The sequence below is a fragment of the Sprattus sprattus genome (genome assembly GCF_963457725.1).
Source record: "Sprattus sprattus genome assembly, chromosome: 9".
Taxonomy (NCBI): Eukaryota; Metazoa; Chordata; class Actinopteri; order Clupeiformes; family Clupeidae; genus Sprattus; species Sprattus sprattus.
This window is the reverse complement of record NC_137928.1, coordinates 21,181,846-21,204,113: the sequence shown is the minus strand read 5'-3', so window position 1 is coordinate 21,204,113 and position 22,268 is coordinate 21,181,846. Positions and strand designations below refer to the sequence as shown.

Sequence of the window (22,268 nt, the reverse complement as noted above, 5' to 3'; positions counted from 1 at the left end):
AATGGGCTGTCCTTTGACCCTACCTTGGGCTTGACGCTGCTCAGGAGGCGCAGCTTCTGCTTCTGCTCCTCAAACTGCCGCCGCTTACGATCCTCCTCTAGGAGGCGCTGCTGCTGCTCCAGACGTTTTCTAACAAGGGAACACAAAGACACCCCCTCAATTGAACAGAAAAACACAGACACATGTAAAGTGAAGAAACACTTAATTTTCTAATGAAGAAAATGGAACACTCAGATTTTGTCTAATTACAGAGCGTCAACCCAGTTTCAAGTTAAATTAACTAACGTACCCCTAAAAGTATGGCTATCCCATAGTAAGGAGCACCAAGTAGCTCAGTAGCAGACCCCACTCCCACTCGTGCTATATTGCTAAAATATACTGCCCTCAATCAGCTTGGGGTGGGCATTATGAATTTATTTAGTTTGCTAGCCAACAGCTAGCCAGGGTTACATATACTACCTGTAACATATTCAGCTCTCCAAAATAGACACCAATAGTACGCAAGCACAGATACACAGTCATAGTGAGTTAGTGTGCGGATATGAAAGAGCACTCACTGGTGTTCTTCAGCCATCTGTTTCTGCAGGTCTGCGGGGTACTGCGGGCCAGGACCTCTCATGCCCATAAACTGTTGCTGACCCATAAACTGCATGCCAGGAGCCTGCATCCCCATAGCCATCCCTCCCTGCAGGAGAGACAGAAGGGAGGAAAGAGGACAGAGAGAGAGAGAGAGAGCGCAGGAGAGAGATGAAGAGGAAGAGAGGGAGGAAGAATGAAAGTGAGAAGACAGAGAGCATGAGAGGGAGACGGAGGAAGGAGGAGTAAATGAGAGAGACAGGACAAAAAAAGGGATCCAGAGAGTAAACGACAAATAGGAGAAAGATGGATAGAGACACTTGCGCTGATTAGGGGCACAAACAGAAGAAGTGCACTCAAACACAACATTGCCATTAACACTGTGTCCCTAATGCTTTTCAAATTAGCTCTGCACACACCATAAACAACAAGCTTGTCACTAGCCCCTTATACATGCGTCAATGTAAAGCTGTTACATCGCTTCTACCACGATAGAAACTCGCGAACGTGTTACAATTGCCTCATGTATAAGGGGTCTAGATGTAAACCGTTAGTTTTTCCGCCGATCGTCTGAAGCTTTCGAGAGAGGTGGTTTACCATGATCGTTCGGCTTAGAAAAGGGCGTGTCAAATCAGGCCGATGTGTCATGGGGGAGGCCGTGCGTGACTGGGGGGAGACGGTGACAGGAGGCTAGAAAGTTAGAGGCTAGAAAGTTCACTCCATCATCTCTTTGAAATTCCTTATTCCATGAGTGGTAGGCTACAATGTGACTGGCTGTTTTAAAATATAACTAATAGCCTAAGGAAACAAAATAACCCAGGAAGTTTCATCTTCGAGACATTAAGGCTTCTTCCAATACTGACAGCTGACTCATAGCTTGCAGGTTTGCGGGAGACGCGACATTTGAGGGATGTCACTTAATTTAAACCTTTTTTGCTTCCGTTAGTGTGTGTGTGTGTGTGTGTGTGTGTGTGTGTGTGTGTGTGTGTGTGTGTGTGTGTGTGTGTGTGATAGAGACAGAGAGGACTCAGTAAAACATCGGAAAACACTGTGTCTCGTAAGCCTTAAGCTATCAATCACCCCCACAATGAAATATGCCATTACAGTCGCGACAAACTTCTTGGCATTGTGGTGCGCCCAAAACGCAAGCTATAAACGTAGCCATCCTAATGTAACCAAAATATACCTCTGCTGATATGCCTAACCTTGTTCTATTTAGAATTTGTCTTAGCACTATGCAGGAATAAAATAGCATCTACAGTGTCAGGATTCAGGCGCTCTCGCCTGGCTTCTATAACGCGCCCTGCTGCACTGAAGGAGCGCTCACTCGCAGCACCTGTTGCTGGAACGCATATAATTCGTTTTGCAAGGTGCTGTAGTCGTGGGAACGACTGGCCTAGTTTCTCCCAAAAGGAAAGTAGATTTCCTCTGCTGATCCCGCGTCTATATGGAAGTTTGTAGAGAGATTGCCGGGGAGTAAAATGCTCCCTTTCCTTTACGTCTGCTGCTGGCTAGTAATAAAGACAGCCGGAAAGGTTAATAAACGGAATGAAATAGCTACACATTACACACGCTATGTTTTAATAAAAGACACGTTACTCACATACTGGTTAACACTGTTTGTTACAGCACATAAATGTTTGTCGCTACATCCAAACTGCGTCACCGTTGTCCCTCCCTGTGCTCCAGCCGCACCATTTTGCTTGCAATGTGAATCATTTAATTTAAATATGCTTATTGGCATTTGTTGCACCTTAATCATTTTCTACAAACATGATATGCTATGTATGGTGTAGTAGACTGAGACTCTATTCACTACTGCACAAAAACTAGACACGTTTGAAAAACTAGACGTTTGCAATGAAGTAGGTTAAACAACTTTCGCCAATATCTCCGTAAGGGAGATGGGTTTAGTGCTCAAATTTCCTGGGATCAAAGAAGACGTTAGTATTCATGTGCAAACTAAAAATCACGTCTCAGGATTGCTGCGCATGCAAGTTATTTCGGGTATCTCAACTGTAACTAATACCACTGTCATATAATTATGAGTCCAGTAAAAGACGGAGCAAACACAGTTTTCTACCGTTGTTGAAACACATCCACGCGTAGAATCGTTTTCTTTCCATCCGAGAGTGGTTATTCAAAGAAAATATTAAGAACTATATGCTGATAGAAAGAAGGGAACTTTAAGCCACTACACTGCCTGTGCCCGATGCGGATCCACGTTGATGTTGTTAGTAAACAAACCAGGTGGGAGCACATCTCCGTGGTCTTTGCGCATGCCCGAGGCAATGTAACAGCTTCACATTTTGCACATGTATACAGGTAATGACAAGAGCCGTTTCCCTTGAAAATCTTCACACCTACACGCGAATACGATACGATAAACTGATCTGATCTCAGTGGCACATGTATAAGGCCCTACTGTCACCCATTTAGCTTTGTTTTCTACATTGGGATAAAAAAAAAAGATATTACGTAGTCCATTTGCAGCTCTAACGATCTGTTGAGAGATCTTAGCTGACAGTATCCCCTTCACTAACATCAACCGCTCATTTTGCCAACAAAGCTATAGCCCTGCTCTGTGTGTGCCATATTTAGACAAAGCCATCTGGTCTCAGATAAGGAGGCTGTAGCCGCTTCTGCATTGGCCTTTATCGCCAGCGTCTGTGTTAAATGTGAGACGTGGCTCGGGGCAGGGAGGGATCGGCTATCAGCAGCGGCTCAGACATGATGGAGATTCTCCGTGGCCTTTATCAGCAGAGCCTCTCTCTGCAGCTTCAAACTAGCTGTGAGAGGCAGCAGTAGATCTGCCTGCTGCCATAGTCATTCAAGCACGATGACAAGTATATTCTGTTTAAGGTTATTAATGACTGACATGCAATTTGTGGACATAGAACTAGCTTTGATGACGAAGACAGACACCTTAAAGATACAGTCCGCAATTTAAGTTCAACAGCCAAATTACACCCATCCCTTCTGTGCTCCTGAAGTGTTGATTGGCTGGCATTGTTCATGCCTCCGTCCAAGTCACTAAGTTTGTTTTCCATTTACAGTGCCAGGACTGTGTATGAACACCCGAGTTTGTTTGAGTGCACACACTTAATGGAGAGCTACAGGACTGAAGAGCAATTACATGAATTTGACAAAAACGTGTTTAGCCTCAGAATTGTGGATTACACATTTAAATGTTGACTATGGCCTGGTGATGGCTGGATGTGAAGACAGGCTTATCTATAATGAGTTTCAAAAAATGCTATTAAAATTACCATTACAATTTCATGTTGAGGTTAACAACACGTTCTAGTACTTTCCAGGACCTCGATTCAATTCACTGACTTTTAGGTCCTTAAAAAGGTCCCACGCGACCCTGCCTTCACCAATCCTGCCAGTCTGAGACGTGATGCCACTCACCTGCATGGGCATGGCGCCGGGCGCCATCTGGCCTCCGAAGCTCATTCCCATCATGCCCTGCATGTTAGGCTGCATGACGGGCACCATGGGGTAGCCCTGCTGCTGCTGGGGCTGCTGTTGCTGCTGCTGCATGGGCATCATACCTGGAGATAGAGGGGGCAGGATGGCGGTGAGACTGCTGTTATACTCTCAAGGGCTTGTTTAGACATTACATACTTTACAATACAGGTTCTCGTAAGAACTGAGGTTCTCTAAGAACTTTACACGTAGGGATGATGACATGGCACTGATTCCAAATGTAAGTCTGTATGTGTCCAGTGAGAGGGATTTAAAATCCACAAACATCACACAGTGAGAAATTAGCATCTTCCACTAAACCATGGCTCTGTAGGGCTGATAAACCTTCCTATTCAGGCTGATAGGAGAATGCAATGCTCAAAAGCATTTATTATTCAAAAAGGTCTATGAGGCAGAACTACCCAGATTTTTTTGAGAGACCCTGATGACAGATTTACCATTACAGATTTCTGTTTTTACAAAAATAGAAAGCACAAGTGCATCATTGAGCACACGATTAACTGTGTGTGTGCTTAAAACATCTCTTCAGTTCAAAGTCATGGTGCTTCTGAGCACGAGCATGCATGTTAGCTATCTAGAAATAGCCTCCTGCAGTCTGTTTGTTTGCGTGTGTGTGTTTCTGTGTATATATATATATATGTGTGTGTGTACACGTGTGTGTGTGTGTGTGTGTGTGTGTCTGTGTTTAAGTGTGTGAGTGTGTGTGTGTGTTTGTGTGTCTGTGAGAGTGAGGGGGGCGGGTGGAAGAGAGAGAGAGAGACAGAAAGACAGAAGGAACTATGATGACAGATTGCTACACTGGGCAGAGGAAAAGAGAGGGGAGATAAAATGTGTGTTTGCACAGATGCCTGAGGCTGAGAGATGCTGAATGATTTATTACTGAGCAACGCTGAGAGAAATCATAAGAGAAGAAGAAAAGAAGAAGTGGAAAAACAGACAGAGAAAGACAGGAAACAGTAAAAGGGAGCTCTGAAACAATGAGGGCAGTGAATGGACACAGTATGAAGTTATTAGTGAACTTCACAACAGGGCTGATGTGTGGTAGTGGGCCTTAGAGCTTTCAGGTATAGCTGACATCTCTAATCATCCCCTTTAACAACACTGCCACTAGCTCTGCTTCTGAGACAGATATAGACCAGGGGGGAAACAGTAGAGTAGTAGTAGTGGCAGTACAGCAGTGACATGGGCCTACTCTGTTAGAAATTCTCTAGTATTATCAGAAAGAGCGGCTTCATAATGACAAAACTCATAATCATGATTATTTGGGTCAATATTGAAATCATGATTACTCACACATAATACCATAACTTATTAGAAACATCATGAGTTAATACAACTTTTTTTTATTGTCTCCTTAACAGTGAATTTCCTTGAACTTAACATATATTTCAACTGAAAAACATAACAAAAATATTAGTTATGACAATTATATCCAGTCGAGCGATTTATTAATTTCTGATTTAGATTATCATTACGGAATGGAAAAATAATAGTTTTATTTCAATTACGTTAAGCCATAATCGAATTTTAGGGAATTACATTAACATATTCAAACTAATGTAACATTAACTTTCTTAACAGTGGATATAGTGAAAATCTATTCCATTATATTTCCTGAATTAATAGGACATTGGAGGGATTACCTTCAGCACAAGATTTTCTAAAATGTGTCAAATGCAGGTTATTAGACTGTAAGACTCAATCAAGTGTTTTAGGAAAAGGAGGTCTCACCTTGAGGTCCCAGGCCCCCTCCTACAGGGTACATGAAACTAGAGGAAGAAAAAAAAGACATGGTTACTTGAGAGGAACGTATATTTTCCAGGGACACTTCTCAGTTGAATATGATGGTTCCTTGAACTTCCTTCTCGACACATTCCTTCTCAACGATCGCACTCAAACAACATGGTGTGAGTGCGGTGAAGGTAGCACAACCAATTAGGTCCCGGGGTCATATGATTTACAAGAATACACTAAAAACCTTGAGAGTTCTCCCTCAACGCACACAGTTTCACCACACTCACTCTGAACTCACATAAAAGGAATGTTTATCCTAATCTTAATTAACAGCTATGTTAAACAAGTCAACCTATATCTCCTAAGGCACTTAAGAAGCTTGTCTTTTGAAGTCTTTACGGCGTACAAATTTCATCACTATGGGGCTCTCTGTTCTATCCTCTATACTATAACATGACTGTTCATCAACTTAATGTATGCATCTTTTGTTCACTAACTGAATGCATTTAGGCTTTTGTGTTTGGAGTTTATTCAAAGCTATATTATGGTGTTGTTATGATGACAATGGGGTTGTCTGAACCGAGACATGAATCTGAGTGTCTGAGTTAACGCATAACAGCATTAATGTGTTTCCAAGACTGTTTGCCGAAATTCGATTTGATGACGTGTGCGTGCAAGTGGTTGAGAGTGCGAGTGGCTTTGCTTTGCTTGCTTGAGCTGATTGCAAGGGGGACAAGAGGCCGACAAGTGAACGCACACACACACACACACACACACACACACACACACACACACACACACAAACACAAACAAACAGGGGCCGTCTTAGGCCAACACGCTTCAGGAGAGTCTGATTCGATAACACTCGGTTGCTTTTCTGAGCAACAATTATCGATTGGGAAACGGGCTCGGTTGACAGGGGGCTGTTATGGAAGGGAACGTTCTTTTCTTGGTAATTTGCAGCAGTCTGTCAAACACACAAACAAACATCCCATGGAAGGAAAAAAATAGAAAGAAAAATAAATCGAAAATAGATCACAGACCAGCTTGAGCAATTTAGACAAGGGATTTGTGAAGACAGCCGATAAAGAGAGAGTGAATGACAATTTACTTCTTACAAATAGGCTTTGCCAATGGCAGCAATTCAGTGATTTTCACCAAGTATATAGAATTCCGGACAGCTATGCAGGCTCACTAAGGTGATTCCAGGGATCAATACCATCTGCTGGCTATAAGATGCTTTAAATGCTTGTAGAATCACATTTAGGTCAGTTTGCTCCACCGTTTCTGATGTCGATCCTAAAAGGATAGACTACTTTCATTTGTGTGTGTGTGTGTGTGTGTGTGTGTGTGTGTGTGTGTGTGTGTGTGTGTGTGTGTGTGAGTGTGTGTGTGTGTGTGTGTGTGTTGTAGAGCTGTGGAACAGGAAGCGGGTAAGAGTGGTAAACAGCAGTAGGAAGAGGAGGAGCAGGAGGAGGATGAGGAGGAAGAGAATCATCGTCCAGCTGTGTGGACACAAGTGTCAGAAAGGGATTAATACAAAGAGCGTACGGAACTCGAGGAGCAACCCTGTAGTCAGGGCTTCTAGAACTCCCTCTCTCTGGAATCAATCAGCTGGTTGGCCCTCACACAGCTAAACCAGAATAAGGTTGTGTCCATAAAAGTGACTCTGAATGGATCAACTGGGTGACATAACTGGAAGGGGTCCAGCATCAGAAATGTCTAATGTGCTCCGAAGAGACCGCTGCTGCAGTGGCTGTATGTTCAGACAGTTAACAAAAGAAATGACGCATTCTGGCATCAGAGACCCTCTGTCCTACTTAACTACGAAGCAACGGGAGAGAATCTTCAAGCATTATCGAAATGGAGCCAAGTACATATTCAATAGATGTGAACAACAGAACCGCTTGGACAAAAGGAGACTAATAAAGTTTTCAACAATAGAGAATCACTGCAATCACTTCTGCATTTTTATTCTTGAGAGAACTAGCTTGTCACCTACTAGTACTTAGCTTGAAAACACTACAAACACAAATAAAACCCAACCGTTTGGATGGCCTTGTTAGCTTTAATGCTCAGTGACTGTTGCACATTCAGCCGTTTCAGTCTTTCTGTCAAGGGCATTCTGACACAACTGGCATCCATAACATCTACTGTGCAGTAACTATGGGATTTCTTCGGCACCCCACTCCTACAAGCCGGATAGATTAAATAAATAAATAAATTAAATGGTGGATTAAGGAAGAAGATTAAGCACTGACCACCATCAACTGTGTCAGTGATGGTGGTTGGGGGTTGGGTCTCATCTCACAGCCACTCTGGAATGAGAGAGCTGAACCGTACACGTACACGCACCCGCACACGCACACACACACGCACACCAGCAGGAAACAGGGTGAGACGGGTGTGCTGTTCAGAAAGGAGACGGGGGCCCAGCTGATACGGGAGAGAGAGAGAGAGAGAGAGAGAGAGAGAGAGAGAGAGAGTGACGCACTAAGCTGAGCTCTCTCTCCCCTGCTCTGTGTGAGCCCAAGTCTCACTTGTAAACACGAGACGCTACTCATCAAACATGCAGACCCCCTGCCTACCTGCCGCAAAAATAGCCTTAATTATTTAACACTCTCTGTGTTCACTGGGAAATATGACTCAAGTGCTCTGACGCTGCGTAGGTCTCTCTGCGCTATCTCACGGAGCAACAGTTGGTCCCAGGGTGCTGAACAATCTAAAGTAAACCAGGGTATGGCTAAGTGTACAACAAAGCACAACCACATATGATTCATATTCTCAGAGAGTGCATGCAAAAATACATCCCGAGGCTATTTTAAGACTTCGTCTGGAGCTTTTATGTCTTACTATAAATACACAGAGAAAAACAAATGGCCTGATAACTTTAAAAATATTAAAAGTACAGTCTGTGATTCTAATCCCATACACTTAAATTCAGCAAATAGCTGAATTCTTTCCTAGTGCCATCACTCCGTATGAAGATGAGGAGGAATCTGTGCTAGTAGAGAAGAGTAGCATCTAGTGAAGGCGCAGGTAGAATGTGATCGGCCAGGCTGAACTGATCTATCCCCTGGAGCGCTGTGCCACTGTCCCAGGTGCCGAGAGAGGGCCTCCCGAGTCCCTTCCCTTCCCTTCTCTTCTCTTCTCTTCTCTTCCCTGGGTTAGAATTGAATCTCTAGGGGTGGAGGGATCCTCTCAGGCAGTAGCCAACCTTCCTGTGGGCAAGGGGGCAAGAGCCCATGATGAGCACTTACAGATCTGATGACAGGTGCCAACCAGCACTTACACACACTTCCGTCAGTGGTCTGTGGAAACGATCAAACAATGGAGGCTGGTTTATAGTTTCACTTAGATTACATTTTACATTTTTCATATGAGTTAAATGCTCAGTGCTAGAAGGTTATTCCGTATGCTTCTCTCTCTCTCTCTCTCTCTCTCTCTCTCTCTCTCTCTCTCTCTCTCTCTCTCTCTCTCTCTCTCTCTCTCTCTCTCTCTCTCTCTCTCTCTCTCTCTCTCTCTCTCTCTCTCTCTCTCTCTCTCTCTCTCTCTCTCTCTCTCTCTCTCTCTCTCTCTCTCTCTCTCTCTCTCTCTCTCTCTCATTGAGAAGCAATGCATAAACATTCTATCATGGAGATCATATAGTATGGAAATATATCAAAAGAATGTCAAAAGTACTAAAATATATAACAGTACAACCCTCTTTATGTTGCATTTCTGTGAGATTGATGGAATCAAACTCGTAGTGACTGAAATCACTACAATTGATATTCTATTTGTCTGAGAATTGTCAAAATCTCCCTCCCACTCTATCTTTCTTTGTTTCATCCCTTTAAACCACAGTGAAACCGCGGAGCTGCTCTATCTATCTGACAGCACTGTGCCTCTGGACCACCTGGGATCGCTCCTGAAAAGTTGACATCAACACTGCGAGACAAGAAGGAAAGGCTGGGCAGCGGCTCTTTCTGAGGCTATGGATAATGACTCACAGAGAGAAAGCAGCTGTGTGTGTGTGTGTGTGTGTGTGTGTGTGTGTGTGTGTGTGTGTGTGTGTGTGTGTGTGTGTGTGTGTGTGTGTGTGTGTGTGTGTGTGTGTGTGTGTGTGTCTGTGTGTGTGTCTGTGTCTGTGTGTGTGTCTGTGTGTGTGTCTGTGTGTGTGTCTGTGTGTGTGTGTGTGTGTGCACAGCAGACTAAGCTCACTGGAGGCCCTGACTTCTGAGCAGCCAGCCTTGCAATGATCTGTTGGAAGCAGGGCGATGACTCATCTCAGGATACAACTGAAAAATTCACTTTAAGTAAGAAAATGTCAAAAATGCATAGGCTACAGGCCTAAGTTTGCCTTATCCATGTTCTACAGATAAAGTGTCAAAAGAAATGTCTAAGACATAACAATCCCTACAGTAGCCAATAATCTTTAGGCCATAAATATATTAAAGCTGGTCACAATCTGAAAAAAACTGAGGAATCCCAAAAATCCAAGTAAGAATGCTAATCTTTTAAACTACTGTAGCTCTGCTATGGGCTATACGGATTGATTAGTTCATTGTTATTTTAGAAAACAATTCAGCTGAAGACCAAATCCTTGCTCCCTTGTGACAATTGACTGGGTCAGTGGAGTAGGTCACGTGGCCCAGAGAGCTGCTGGTCACCAAGGTGACAGCACTGGTCATTAGGGTTGATGGCAGCCTCGCCATACAGGCCTCAACATTTTCCTCTGAAAGAAACCATTGGCAAGAAGGTAGCTGCTTTCTAATAAAAAAAAAACAGACACAGACACAGACACAGACACAGACACAGACACAGACACAGACACAGACACAGACACAGACACAGACACAGACACACACACGGCTGCTTTGTTCATTCCTTTTAGGACAAAAGTCCAAGGGCTGAAATGCCTGCTTGCATGAAATTCTGAAACATCTGAAATGATGAGATTCAACTTTACTGGCTGTTTCCATATCAACATCTTGTTTGTCACTAGCCTAAATCATGATGTTGGTGTAATTAGCCTTTAAATTGTGGTTCATATAAACAAGAAAGCTGCTTACTCCACTGATTATGCTGTCTCCAGCAATGCTATGTGCATCATCCTAGATAATTAGGACAGCAGGCACAAGTGACTTCAGTCTCGTCAGCAGATACTTAATGTAAATCTTGTGATAATGAACCCACGAGATTATGCTATTCGTCGCTTGAACACAACTTGTGAAATTATATGAAATTTGGATGGCCCGTTTGTTTTATCACACCTTAGGCTTAACATGGAAATGCCACCAGGGGTTTTAATTCTGCAGCATAGTGGTTGTGTGCACATCCATGAGCTCACAACTCTGGACCTGTTTATGTTCTCATGCTAAGTGAAGTGATGTAAATGTGATACTGAGAACTGAGAAGTTGCACTAAATCACACAGAGATGTTTATTTATTCTTTTGATAAATGCACCAGTTCATGTATTAATGGACTGAATATGATGCCTTATGATTTGTTTAAACACCCCTTGAATGAATAAAGCATGGTTAGTTCATAAACATTGAATGTTGAAATATGAACAGTCAATTATGAAAATAGTAATTAGTTGAAGCTCTAAAACTAAATGGTCTCAGCGGCTAGTGTCAGGTATCAATGTTACCTGCTGCTTCTACCGACACCAGACATCCATGCATTATTGAAATGGTTCAGCAGTGGCACAAGCCCTGGCTATGAAAAAGTAATGAAGCAGGCCTTTTCATCACAGCCAGGAGATCTGGTGTGATTCCAACATCCACAGGCATGCAGTCGCACAGGCACATCTCATCAGCATGGCCTCAGCGATGGATGAGAGAACACACCAAAAAAGATATCAACAAGAGAAGGGGATGGACTTCAAACAAGCCAAGGGCACTGCAAATTCACAGTTTTGGTCTGTATGACTGAGTTTCAAAGGGATCATGTTTAGTGCAAGAGCTCTTGCACACAGCCCTAATGGTTGTGTCAGACATCAGATATCAAAAGGTTGAATTTGGCTTGAGAGGTGCTCACGCCCACAGCCAACCCCTTTGGCATGGCTGCTGCTGAAGTCCACTTGTATAAATCTCTGTGGAGGGCCAGTAGGCTATACGTTTCTTTCAAACCAACTTGACTATTGTGTACAAAGACCTGCTACTATTCACTGGCTTCAGACATACTGTATTAAATGTCAGATATGTGGTTCACACTGATGATAAGATTTCCATACGCTAACACACCGTGAACTTGACAAAAATGACGGTGAGCAGACAGGCTATATCTGACAGGCAAAAACAGTCAGCTTTCCTGAGACAAGCACGATGCTAAAACCTGTTCAAGAACGTGAATGGGACTTCGTCAACAACCAAGTCGTCTCAAAAAATAACAGACGGAATGACGTTTCTTGAAAACGAGAAGCTGACATTAGTTACTTACAAGCTGATAAGTAACATATGCCATGGCTTTTCAATAAACTGATTAAGCGAAATGTAGACGTTACGTTAACCCAATGTAGACACCCGTCACTGGATAGGGTTATATTAAGATACATGCTGATAATGCCAAGACTGTGATCTGCAACATCAAATATGTCATTCCTTAGCCCTTATGCAGACTATTAACAAAATGTCAACTATCTGATAAGCTCAAGCCTTGAGGTGACAAAGGTATTATAGCTGCGGTTAGCTACTGTAACATAATGCGATGCCAGCTAGCATTGTTCTCGGGATGAGTATCTAACAGGTGCAAGCAGGGGAATAAACTGAATCTCATTGACGTTAGGCATATTAACCCAGTTTGAAGGATGTTAATTGTGGCGAATGATAAGAGGCGAGATCATTTCATGACAACTGGCCTGCTAGCTAAGGGAGGACAGACAATGCATTTCGCTTTCTAATGGTAGCTAGCATAGCTAAGGTAACATACTGTAACAGACTAGTCAAATTCAGTGGCTAGGTAGCTGTGTAAGCTAGTGATGACAGCTAATATAAGCTAGCTAGCTCATCTTCCAGTTATGTTGTGCTACGCTGTATCCAAATCTGTTATGGCAAAGGATGCAGAATTACGTTACTTACTTGTATCACGCAAGCAGGTTGTTCTCTTTTCACCATACATAAACATATTTGTAATAATAAATCAATGACTACATCATAAATTGATAAAAAATGTACCTGCCACCTCCCCCTGATCCGGGCCGTAGCGCCATCTTAGCGAAACAAATCTATAGGATGACATCATCAGTCAGTGCTCACGTCACACACACTTCCGGGTCATATGATTTGTCTGACCTATTTTTATTCTCATTGAAACAATTGTATAATTCAAGTCTACATAAATACCACAAACAGCATGCATGCGTCCTATATGTGGTTGGTTTGAATTTTAGGCTTGGTCTCTTGTTATATCTAGCTTTAGAGTACCACTGCAACTGCAAATTAATGCATTTGTTAAATTAGTAACCAAATCAGAACAATTATTCTATTTGTAAGCAAATTGTTGATACAGTAAAATGTTTGATATCACCATGGCCTTTCTGGTAATAAAACACAGATTGATCCCTACAATGATAGTCATTTACCAATTTAATCCACTTGATGGCGCCATTATGCTTAGCTATTCAAAGCGTCTCAAGTATCACTACTTTGAAATTCTTGGAAAGGCATTATTTTATTGCACTGCAAAAACTCGCATTTATTTTGAAAATGTTTTCATTCGTGTGTGAAATGTCTTCGTTTGTTTCCTTCTGATTTGATAACAACTAAAAACACATAAACCAATACAAACATTTGTTTCTGAACAATTTAATTTGTAGGTGAATTAAATAAAATACTGATCATCTAACTTGAGTGACAGCCTAGATGACTGTATGTAGCCTAACCTAATGCGTGCAGCGTACCACACCTTTAATGGACCATATTTAATAGAAGCTGGGATATATGAACAGGGGGAATAAAGCCTGTTGTCTGTCTGTCTGTTCTCTTAATGCTATCTTGTGAAACATACTAATAGCCCATGCACGTTCCTTAAAATCAATCTAAATTTTTATAGGATAATTTAGCTTTTGTGTGTCCCTTTGCATACATTTCATCAGCTGGCGTTTTCCATAGTTGGGCCAATGATGAGGCAGAGTTTGAAGGGACGTTTTGTGCTCTCTTTGTTTTCTGGGCCTTGTTCTGAGAGAATTACAGCTGTATGAGTGCTATAATAAACTCCCATGCCATCCATCACCTGCTGCTCCTCTCAGACACCCATGCATGGATCACTTCAGAGGACAGCAGCAAGCAAAGACCACACTGATGCTAATGCTGTTCATTCATACTGAGGTTGTCAGTGATTATCATTTCACTGCATGTGCTGATGCCACTGGTGTTGGATGAAAGCACTAAGGTTGGTCTGAGATTTATGACTGTTGAGCTTGGAGTAGAATGTTCTTATATTTCTTCTTTTTTTTTTAAAGGGCACCACATATGGTCACATTAGTACACTTTTTTTCAGTCTTTTCTTCTCCTATATCGGGAAGTCATTATCATATCAGAAAAATCCCAGATGAGGTAGCATGTGACATCAAAAGTCGTCCAAAAACATAAAAGTACGCCTTTGTTCCTGACACAGAATCACACATCCCATGCAAATACATTCACTCACAAAATTACACTGATGTTTAATGTGCTCTGTAATGAGAATATCTCACCTAGCTGCAGGGCTGTAATAATGTCAGTCTCCATAAGATTCCCACCCCTGTTGTTGTTTTTTGTTTTTTAGCTTATTTTTTTTACCAGGGCAGTCGCATTGAGCCAATGTCTCTTTTCCAAGTGAGCCCTGGCCAAGAAAAAGCAAGAAAAATACAATTTTTAAACAAAAACATACAATATAAAACACAAAATGGATACAAAAAATGAGATTATTCAAAAGGAAAAGTATTAATTAATGAGGTTTTAACTGTTTTTGAAGTGAGATCCAGGATGAAGGCGCTTTATAGCAAAACGCTACTTTGCCAAATTCAAATAGTTTAATTTAATTAATAGTACGTACATTAAAAAGGATGGGCTTGGTACTATGTATACTGTTGGTGTACTGTGACAAAACAGATTCATATGAAGCAATAATGGCTTTGAACATGACATCGGACCAGTGAAGCTTCCTATGCACTGACAGAGGAGGCCAACCAGAGAGATGGTTTACATTGCAGTGAAGAGTGGAATGCTCAGCCTTATTTATAAAGTGTAGTGTACAATGAGAACAAAGAATGTCATGCACCGTAATCTAAAGCTCTCTCCTTGCTTGCAGGCTGAAAAAAGGTAAACTAAAATAGAGACCCAGTTGTATATTTAGCTATTTTACCAAATTGGCAACATGCTAATTAAAGAAAGGTATAAAAAGAATATATATTGACCCTGTAGAGTGCCAATCTAAGCCAAGGATTTAAATGTGCTTGTAAATAACATAGATGTGTTTTTTTTAAGTGGTTGTTTAATTCATGTTTTTCTCCTGTATACTGCAAAATTCTCCTGGCATTTTACAAGAGCTTCTGCTGGGGAGGGGACAGAACAATTGATGGTAGTGTCGTCTGCACACAGGTGCACATTGGCATTAGTAATATTTGCACAGATACGTACGTATGTACGTTTATGTGTACAGCAGCAATAACGAATCAGTGCCCTGTGGAACTCCCATGTTAACAACAATCTTCTCTAATATTAAACCACCATATATTACACACTGACATCTCTTACTTAAGTTAACTAGGTGGTGAGAGATGATGGTGTAATTGGGGGGAAGATCCCTCTTCCAGCAGGTTACCAGTGGCATGGAGAGTACGGTGAAAATTAACCCGGAAACCCACCCAGAGCTTCTCGCCAATCTCCATAAATCATGGCGTCCCAGCAGCATCGCCCCCATGGTGGCACCAGCACAGTGACTGCTGGCTGTCAGAAATCCCTCAGTAGCATATGATCAGTCTCCCTGGCCTGAAAGCCAGAGAATAGCCGCATATCATTTGCCTCCATTTGGGAACAATGACCTCCATTCCCCCCTACCCCATGGAAAAAAGAGGCTATTCTCATTCTGGTTTCTTCACTCTTTAGCGCTCTGTAGAGTAGAAGATTGATTCTTGGAGCACCCATCTGCGTCATTTGACCCAATACCTGGTCTCCTCCTTAAAGATATTCAGTGAGCTTGTACATTTTAGTGACATTTTTTATTCATTTCTGTCAGGCCAGGTTGTATAGGCTGTATTTTGGATATTTATTTTAGGAAATTCAAGGCTTTCACAAGAATAAGTATGAATTGTCTGTTTTGCTGTGTGCAGAGTTGTTTTATGAAGTGGTAACATCAGTCTCATTGTCTGTTTAATTTGGCATTTATGGCTTGTTTCTTTAAATGGCCTTTTCATTGAGGACTTGCTTTACAGTTTTACAGGCTGATTGATGCATGAAATAATTTGTGTCAGTGCAAAGGCTTAGCGTACTTAATTACTGCGCTGATTGTCTAAGAGCAGTGTATACCTATTGGACTCAATATTTCAATATTGGACCTAATCTTTTGGGTACACACCTAACCAGATAAGTTCAAATAATTCAAGCAAACAACCCTATAAGCAGTTTTCCAACCCTACCAAACCCGATCCAAAATTAAATTATAACAAACAATGTCCTATCCTACCTATAGTTATGTTTGCATTACACAGACGTTTAAAATTTGACCTGATGATGTTTTAAGCAAATGTGACCACAAATGATCTGTTCACTTCTCTTATATTCCCCTCTGTGTTTCTTTGGAATGCCCAGTTCAGTGATACCTATACAAAGACGTGTCCTGATCTCATTTCGGAATGGTGTGGCCAATTAGCCCTGGCAGAGAATGGCCTCTTGACCCCTCACCCCTGCCGGGCAACTCTATCCGTTAACCCTTTGGGGCTCAGCTGGAGTTGATGTAGTACCCATTCTCCTTGGCCGGCTAAACACGCTTCTGCATTCAGTATGATACTTCCATTTTCTGTCCCTTTGTGCTATCCCTCTGTCCTCTCTCCCGCCGAACCCCACACCAGGCTTGATCCCCATGTTGACCTCTGCAGCCTTGTCCAGGCACCTCAGACCCCCCTTCCTCCTCCTGGAATGATCCCAAGCACACAGATGGCTATGCTGCTGCCTTAGCCATGTACACTATTGTACTTTTAATCCACCGGTGTAATACAGGGTCTTTTTTCAGTGTTGTTTTTTTCTCTAGCACCCTTTCAATACTTGTTTTCTGTCACATTAAGAACTTTTCCTCGTGTTCGCCTTTGTTCAAGAAAAAACTTTGAATTCAGAGACAACAATAACGGTACACGGGTGGTCATTAACCCAGGTTTTTTTTTACCCAGAATTCCTTGAGTGACAGCATGAAAGATGAGAGACTGAAAGTGAATTTGGGTAACAAAGGCTGATTAGTCAGAATCTGAACAGATAATTGTTGTAACTATTATTGTTGTAAAAGAGCTGTTTTGGTCCTTTGCAAAAAAAACATGGAGTATGTGTCTTGAATAAGCCATCAGCAGAATCACACCTGCCAATTGATAAAAGGACCACCGTATTTGAAAAATATTCATGAATTCAGGAAAAAACGATCACTTAAACTGTTGTGGCTCTTTTTTTATTTTGGTTATTTTACAAACAGTGGTGTGTGCTGTACTGAATTTGTTAAGGTACCTTACATGAGATACGACACCACATGACTAGCACAATAAAACTTTTATAGGTCAGACATTGCCACGCCATAAAAGCCATGTCGAGAGTGGCATAAGTCACAAGAGTGTCAAAATCCATCTGGAGACTTTTGAAAAAAATAAACCTCTTCTGTCAGCCATATCTCTCCCTATGTTTTATTCAAATACAGTCTGTTCAACACAGATACTCACACAAAAAAAGGTCATCACAAAAGTCCAGTGCTGCAAAAGCCCCTTTGACCCTCAGACAAGCTCTAGACAAATGCAGTTCTCCACGTTGCATTGTAAACTCCCCTGTGTCCCCTTAAAGGATGCTAATAAGCTGGGGCCTCTGACTCACTGCTTACTACTCTGAGGGCCTATTTTCCTTTCAGAGAGCTGCAGTTAAAAAAGCCTGCAGTAAGATCTTTAGTGGCTCCCTAGGAGCTAAATCAAAGGGCTCATTGACAGACACACAGAGCAACATCATTGGATTACAAGAGTTTGCCCAGCAGGACGTACTCTTTCATAACTATGGGCAACTGTTCTTTTAGGGTGCGACTTGCTTGGGTCAAATCAGCCTGGGCACAGCATTGTGTTTGGAAAACCACATTACCACAAGCTCCCCAGGGTGACAGTAAATCAATCGATTCCATAGACTTCCCTGTGCTTGAATGTTTAGTCACTTTGGCCATAAGGTGCTATTTGCTTCAGCCATTGAACACAAAGTCATCATATAGACAACACAAAATGTCAGATAATATTAACCCATGAACAGCAAGATTAAGAAAAGAGTTTCTATGATAAGGTGTTTACGCAGTCATATAATGATGAGGCAATGCTGAATGCATAATTTGGGATTATATAAACGCTTTCCAAACTCACATAGAAAATAGACGATGTGGGAATTTGCATAGAGTGAAATACGAAGTGTTGACACTGTATGGTGTATTTTAACCAAAGTAAAATATTTTTCATTTTCTTGCTAAACGTTTGAGTTTGGAATTGAGGATTCCATCATCATGGTGGAGTGCATCTTGGTAGAACATCAAATCCAATACAGTCCACCAAATCAGATCATTGTAAATAAGTCACAGGCAGAAGTCATAAATTATCAGACTGTATCAATATTTTATTTTTTAACTCAGTCTCAGAAAATACTTAAAATTGGATTCACAGCCCAACTTTGCTGTCCTTTGTGCCCACGGAGAATTAATGATTTTAGGGTATATGAGGGGGACAAAACCCATGGAAAGTTCATATTTGTACTATGACAAGGCCATGCCTATTCACTGGGCCCTGCAAGAAATGTCCTGTGTTGAGTCATACTTACCTTTCACACAAATGCCTGTGACATTTGCCTGTTGTTGAAAAGATGTTGACACCTATATTCACAAAACTCCACGTTTTGATGCTTGTCACTTGGACCATCCTGGTATTCTTTAAGGCAATTACCAAACTATTTTCCCACCACATGGGGCATCTTCAGATTTGGTCTTGTTCTTATGAGGGGATTTTTGGGATGTTTTCCCAGACTGGTAGGAGAGCAGTACAGGGGAGGGATTACACCAACTCCCATATTGAAGTTTCCCTCTGATGAGCACCACAAATTCGATTAGAAATTCTTCACATTTTCTAAAAAAAAAAAAAAAAAACATCCCCAACTAAGATCGGCAGGTGGTGTATTTTTAGCCATTGTAGATGTACTTAGTGGCACAGTCATAAAGTTAATGACAGTGGGACGCATAGGGTTAAGGTTAACCATAGGACTTGAAGAGGTAGTGTTTTAAGTTATGACAGTATTAGTAGCAGTATAGTAAGTAGCAGAGGTTGTAGTATTAGTGTTTGTAGTTGAAGTAGGAATGGTTGTGTTGTAGAAGTAGCCATAGTTGTGGTGATTACCTTGGTAAAATGGCAATGGTCATAAATAGGCCAAAAGGAATTAGAAACAACAGTAGTAGGATTTATTGTCCTGGTAACACTAGCCATTACAATTAGTAACAGGCTAATAGTATACATGCTAGCTTCTAATGGTGATTAGCCTTTGTAGTGTATTTTTGGACAGACCATGTCAATTCTTTGTCTCCTTTTCTAATGCCATGATCAAACTTCCTGTTGAAATGAGGTGTGTTATGAAAGTGCAGGTACTTTAGAACTTCAGAAGAATTGTCCTCTTATCAGGCTGTGATACACGTCCTCATAAAGACCCATAAACAGACAAATGTACCAACAGCGCTCAATGCTTTAAGGGCTTGGGGGAATTGCATTGTACATTGTTCCAACCACCTGAAAACACACACACACACACACACACACACACACACACACACACACACACACACACACACACAAACACACAGACACACACATTGACAATGTGACACATAGTGTACTCTTAGGATCTTGGTCCATCAGATAACTTATACAAACAGTGCTTGTCACACTTGGGAGAGGTTGGGAGGTTAAATCTGTCAATGGGCACACATTCCTAACACCCATGTCGTAAAAAAACCTTATTGACCCCCACAGCGTGACATGAAATAAAGTCAGTGGTGAATGCCCCAGCCACCACTCTTTTCTGTTAAACTGAGAAAAGTGGCATTACTTTGGAGTTCAAATGTCATTGGATGGCTTTATTACTAGCATTGTCTTAAGAAGGACAACAACATGTCATTTTGGAAAACAACATCTTTACTTGAAATGTCAAGTTATTTGTGAACAAGTATAAATAATGATTTTAAAAGATTAATTTTCATATTTATACAAAAATAATACAAGAGGAATCACATCTTTTTGTGGTTTTGTTTGTGGTCACACAAACTGTGAGCTGTAACCAGTGTTTCGCTGGCAGTGGGTTGGTACTCTCAGCAGATAAGACAAATATTATCACAAAAAATATATATATCTCAACAGTGACCTTTAGAAATAGTCTTTACACTGGTCCTAGGGAATATTGAACAACATTTAGAAGAAACCTTTCTACAAATCACAGACAATGCATCCACAATTCAATATCAGCAGTAGATAACATTTCAGAATAGAGAATTGCCAAATCATTTTGGATTTGGTCACTGCAGATCCGTTTGGGCTTTTTTCAAATTGAGGTTTCCTCGTGATAGGAGTTGTATAAGCTTTTAATACTGTTTGCCCTGGTCAGAAGTAACTGATTCAGGCGTGCCCTTTTTTCAACTTTCAAGGAATTCATGGATTACAATAGGTACTGTTTTTGGTAACTTTAAAAAAGACATGACCTTGTCTACCCTTTACCAAAGTATCCATTCCAATGAAGGACATTTTCTGCCAGTATTACTAACAAGTTGAAAAGTTACCATGGATTTAAAATGAAACCGTGAACCAAGAAATACAAATCTTTCCTACTGATTGGTCTACGGGCATTGTGGGGTGCAATATATTCACCATCATGACAGTTAGTACAAAGTAGTACAAACACAAACACAATAATGCCTCTTCTGAAATTTCACCAATAGAGGTATATTTCACAACCAGAAATACTCTCTAATTGTGTGAGATATGTATGTTAAATTCAGGGCAGTCTACTTTCCTGGACACACAGTAAGAAAAACAGGCTACAATGGGCTGAATCATTTTGGAGCAATTAGATTTACATTCATGTTGGCCACAGCTCACTGAAGCTGACTATTAGGGTTACTCTTAAAAACGACTCTTCAACCTAGTCTCACAAGGTTCTCTTTTTCTTCATCAGCAAGTCAGTACTGGGTTTGTATCACATTGTTGGGAAGGATCTACTTGCACACAAGTCCTCCACCTTCTTCCAAACTTATGTGATTGCATTCCCATTGATTGCATAGTCCTTCCATAGTGTGTTGATAAGATTGTCATAAACAAAACAAAAATCACAGTTCATTCACAGAACAAAACTCAGCAAAGCAAAATACATGGCAATAACATACAGCATATCCCATCTTTCCACACACTCTTCCAAACTCTCAAATATTTACACGCCACAGACAGCAAAACATATGTCCTTCATATCTACAGATAACTGTACACTGCATAGTAAGCATTGCATCCTTTACCTCATTGCTTGGAAGACTCAAAACTGCAGGAAAAGGCTGTGCGTAGAACATTTTCAGTGTGTGATCAACTCACTCTAACTCATATAGGCAAAGCTCGGGCTAACTGATTGTCATACAATAAGGTTGCACACGTGCAGTGTAGTGTGAATGCTTCATGGCATTGAAAACAAAAAGACTTCAAAGATATTTCAAGATCGCAGAGCAACACAGAAGAGTCTACGCTACCATACAATTCAGTCCATGTGAGACTCAAAGGCGTCCCTGCTGGTGGTTGATTTCTGTGCTCCTAGCACATGATCAGAGTGCGCAGTGTCAATTTAAGATATTTGAAACAGTGTTAACCACCAGTGGTTTTGCAAGCACCATTTTTGCTGTATGTTTGTTCGTCACTTTTGTAAGGATCACTTGCACATTTTTTCTACCCTCAGGGTACATTACTCAGTCAGGCGACGACAAATACTGTTGCTCGAGACGAATTTAGGCCGAAGGGTTAAGGTTGATCCAAGTTGATCGTCCAACAGTGAAGAATCCAGTCTGCTTCTTTCCCGTGCTAGGCTTGAGGTGCTGGTGAAGTAGTGCATTTCTTTTGCCTCTCTCTCTCTCTCTTTCTCTCTCGCTTTTCTCTTCCCTCTCTTCTGCCCTCGGCAGCAAGTCGTGATTTATTGACTGACTCATCAGTCGGTGAGCAGTTGCCAGTTATTAGGAGTTGCCACGGTTACTGTGGCGCATGGGTGGA

General features: G+C 41.5%; 1 protein-coding gene across 3 annotated transcripts in view; it reads right to left on the bottom strand.

Annotated features, from left to right (window-relative positions):
- Positions 1–12,998, bottom strand: part of synrg (synergin, gamma) — a gene marked incomplete at its 5' end in the record, with an annotated part of 55,078 nt that extends 42,080 nt beyond the window's left edge. For all 3 annotated transcript variants that reach the window (XM_080844421.1, XM_080844422.1, XM_080844423.1), the window contains 5 exons: positions 24–129; positions 558–685; positions 3,991–4,133; positions 5,800–5,837; positions 12,964–12,998. In XM_080844421.1, the coding sequence (XP_080700547.1) occupies positions 24–129; positions 558–685; positions 3,991–4,133; positions 5,800–5,837; positions 12,964–12,998 (450 nt within the window). The remainder of the gene's footprint in view (positions 1–23; positions 130–557; positions 686–3,990; positions 4,134–5,799; positions 5,838–12,963) is intronic.
- Positions 12,999–22,268: the final 9,270 nt, after the last annotated feature.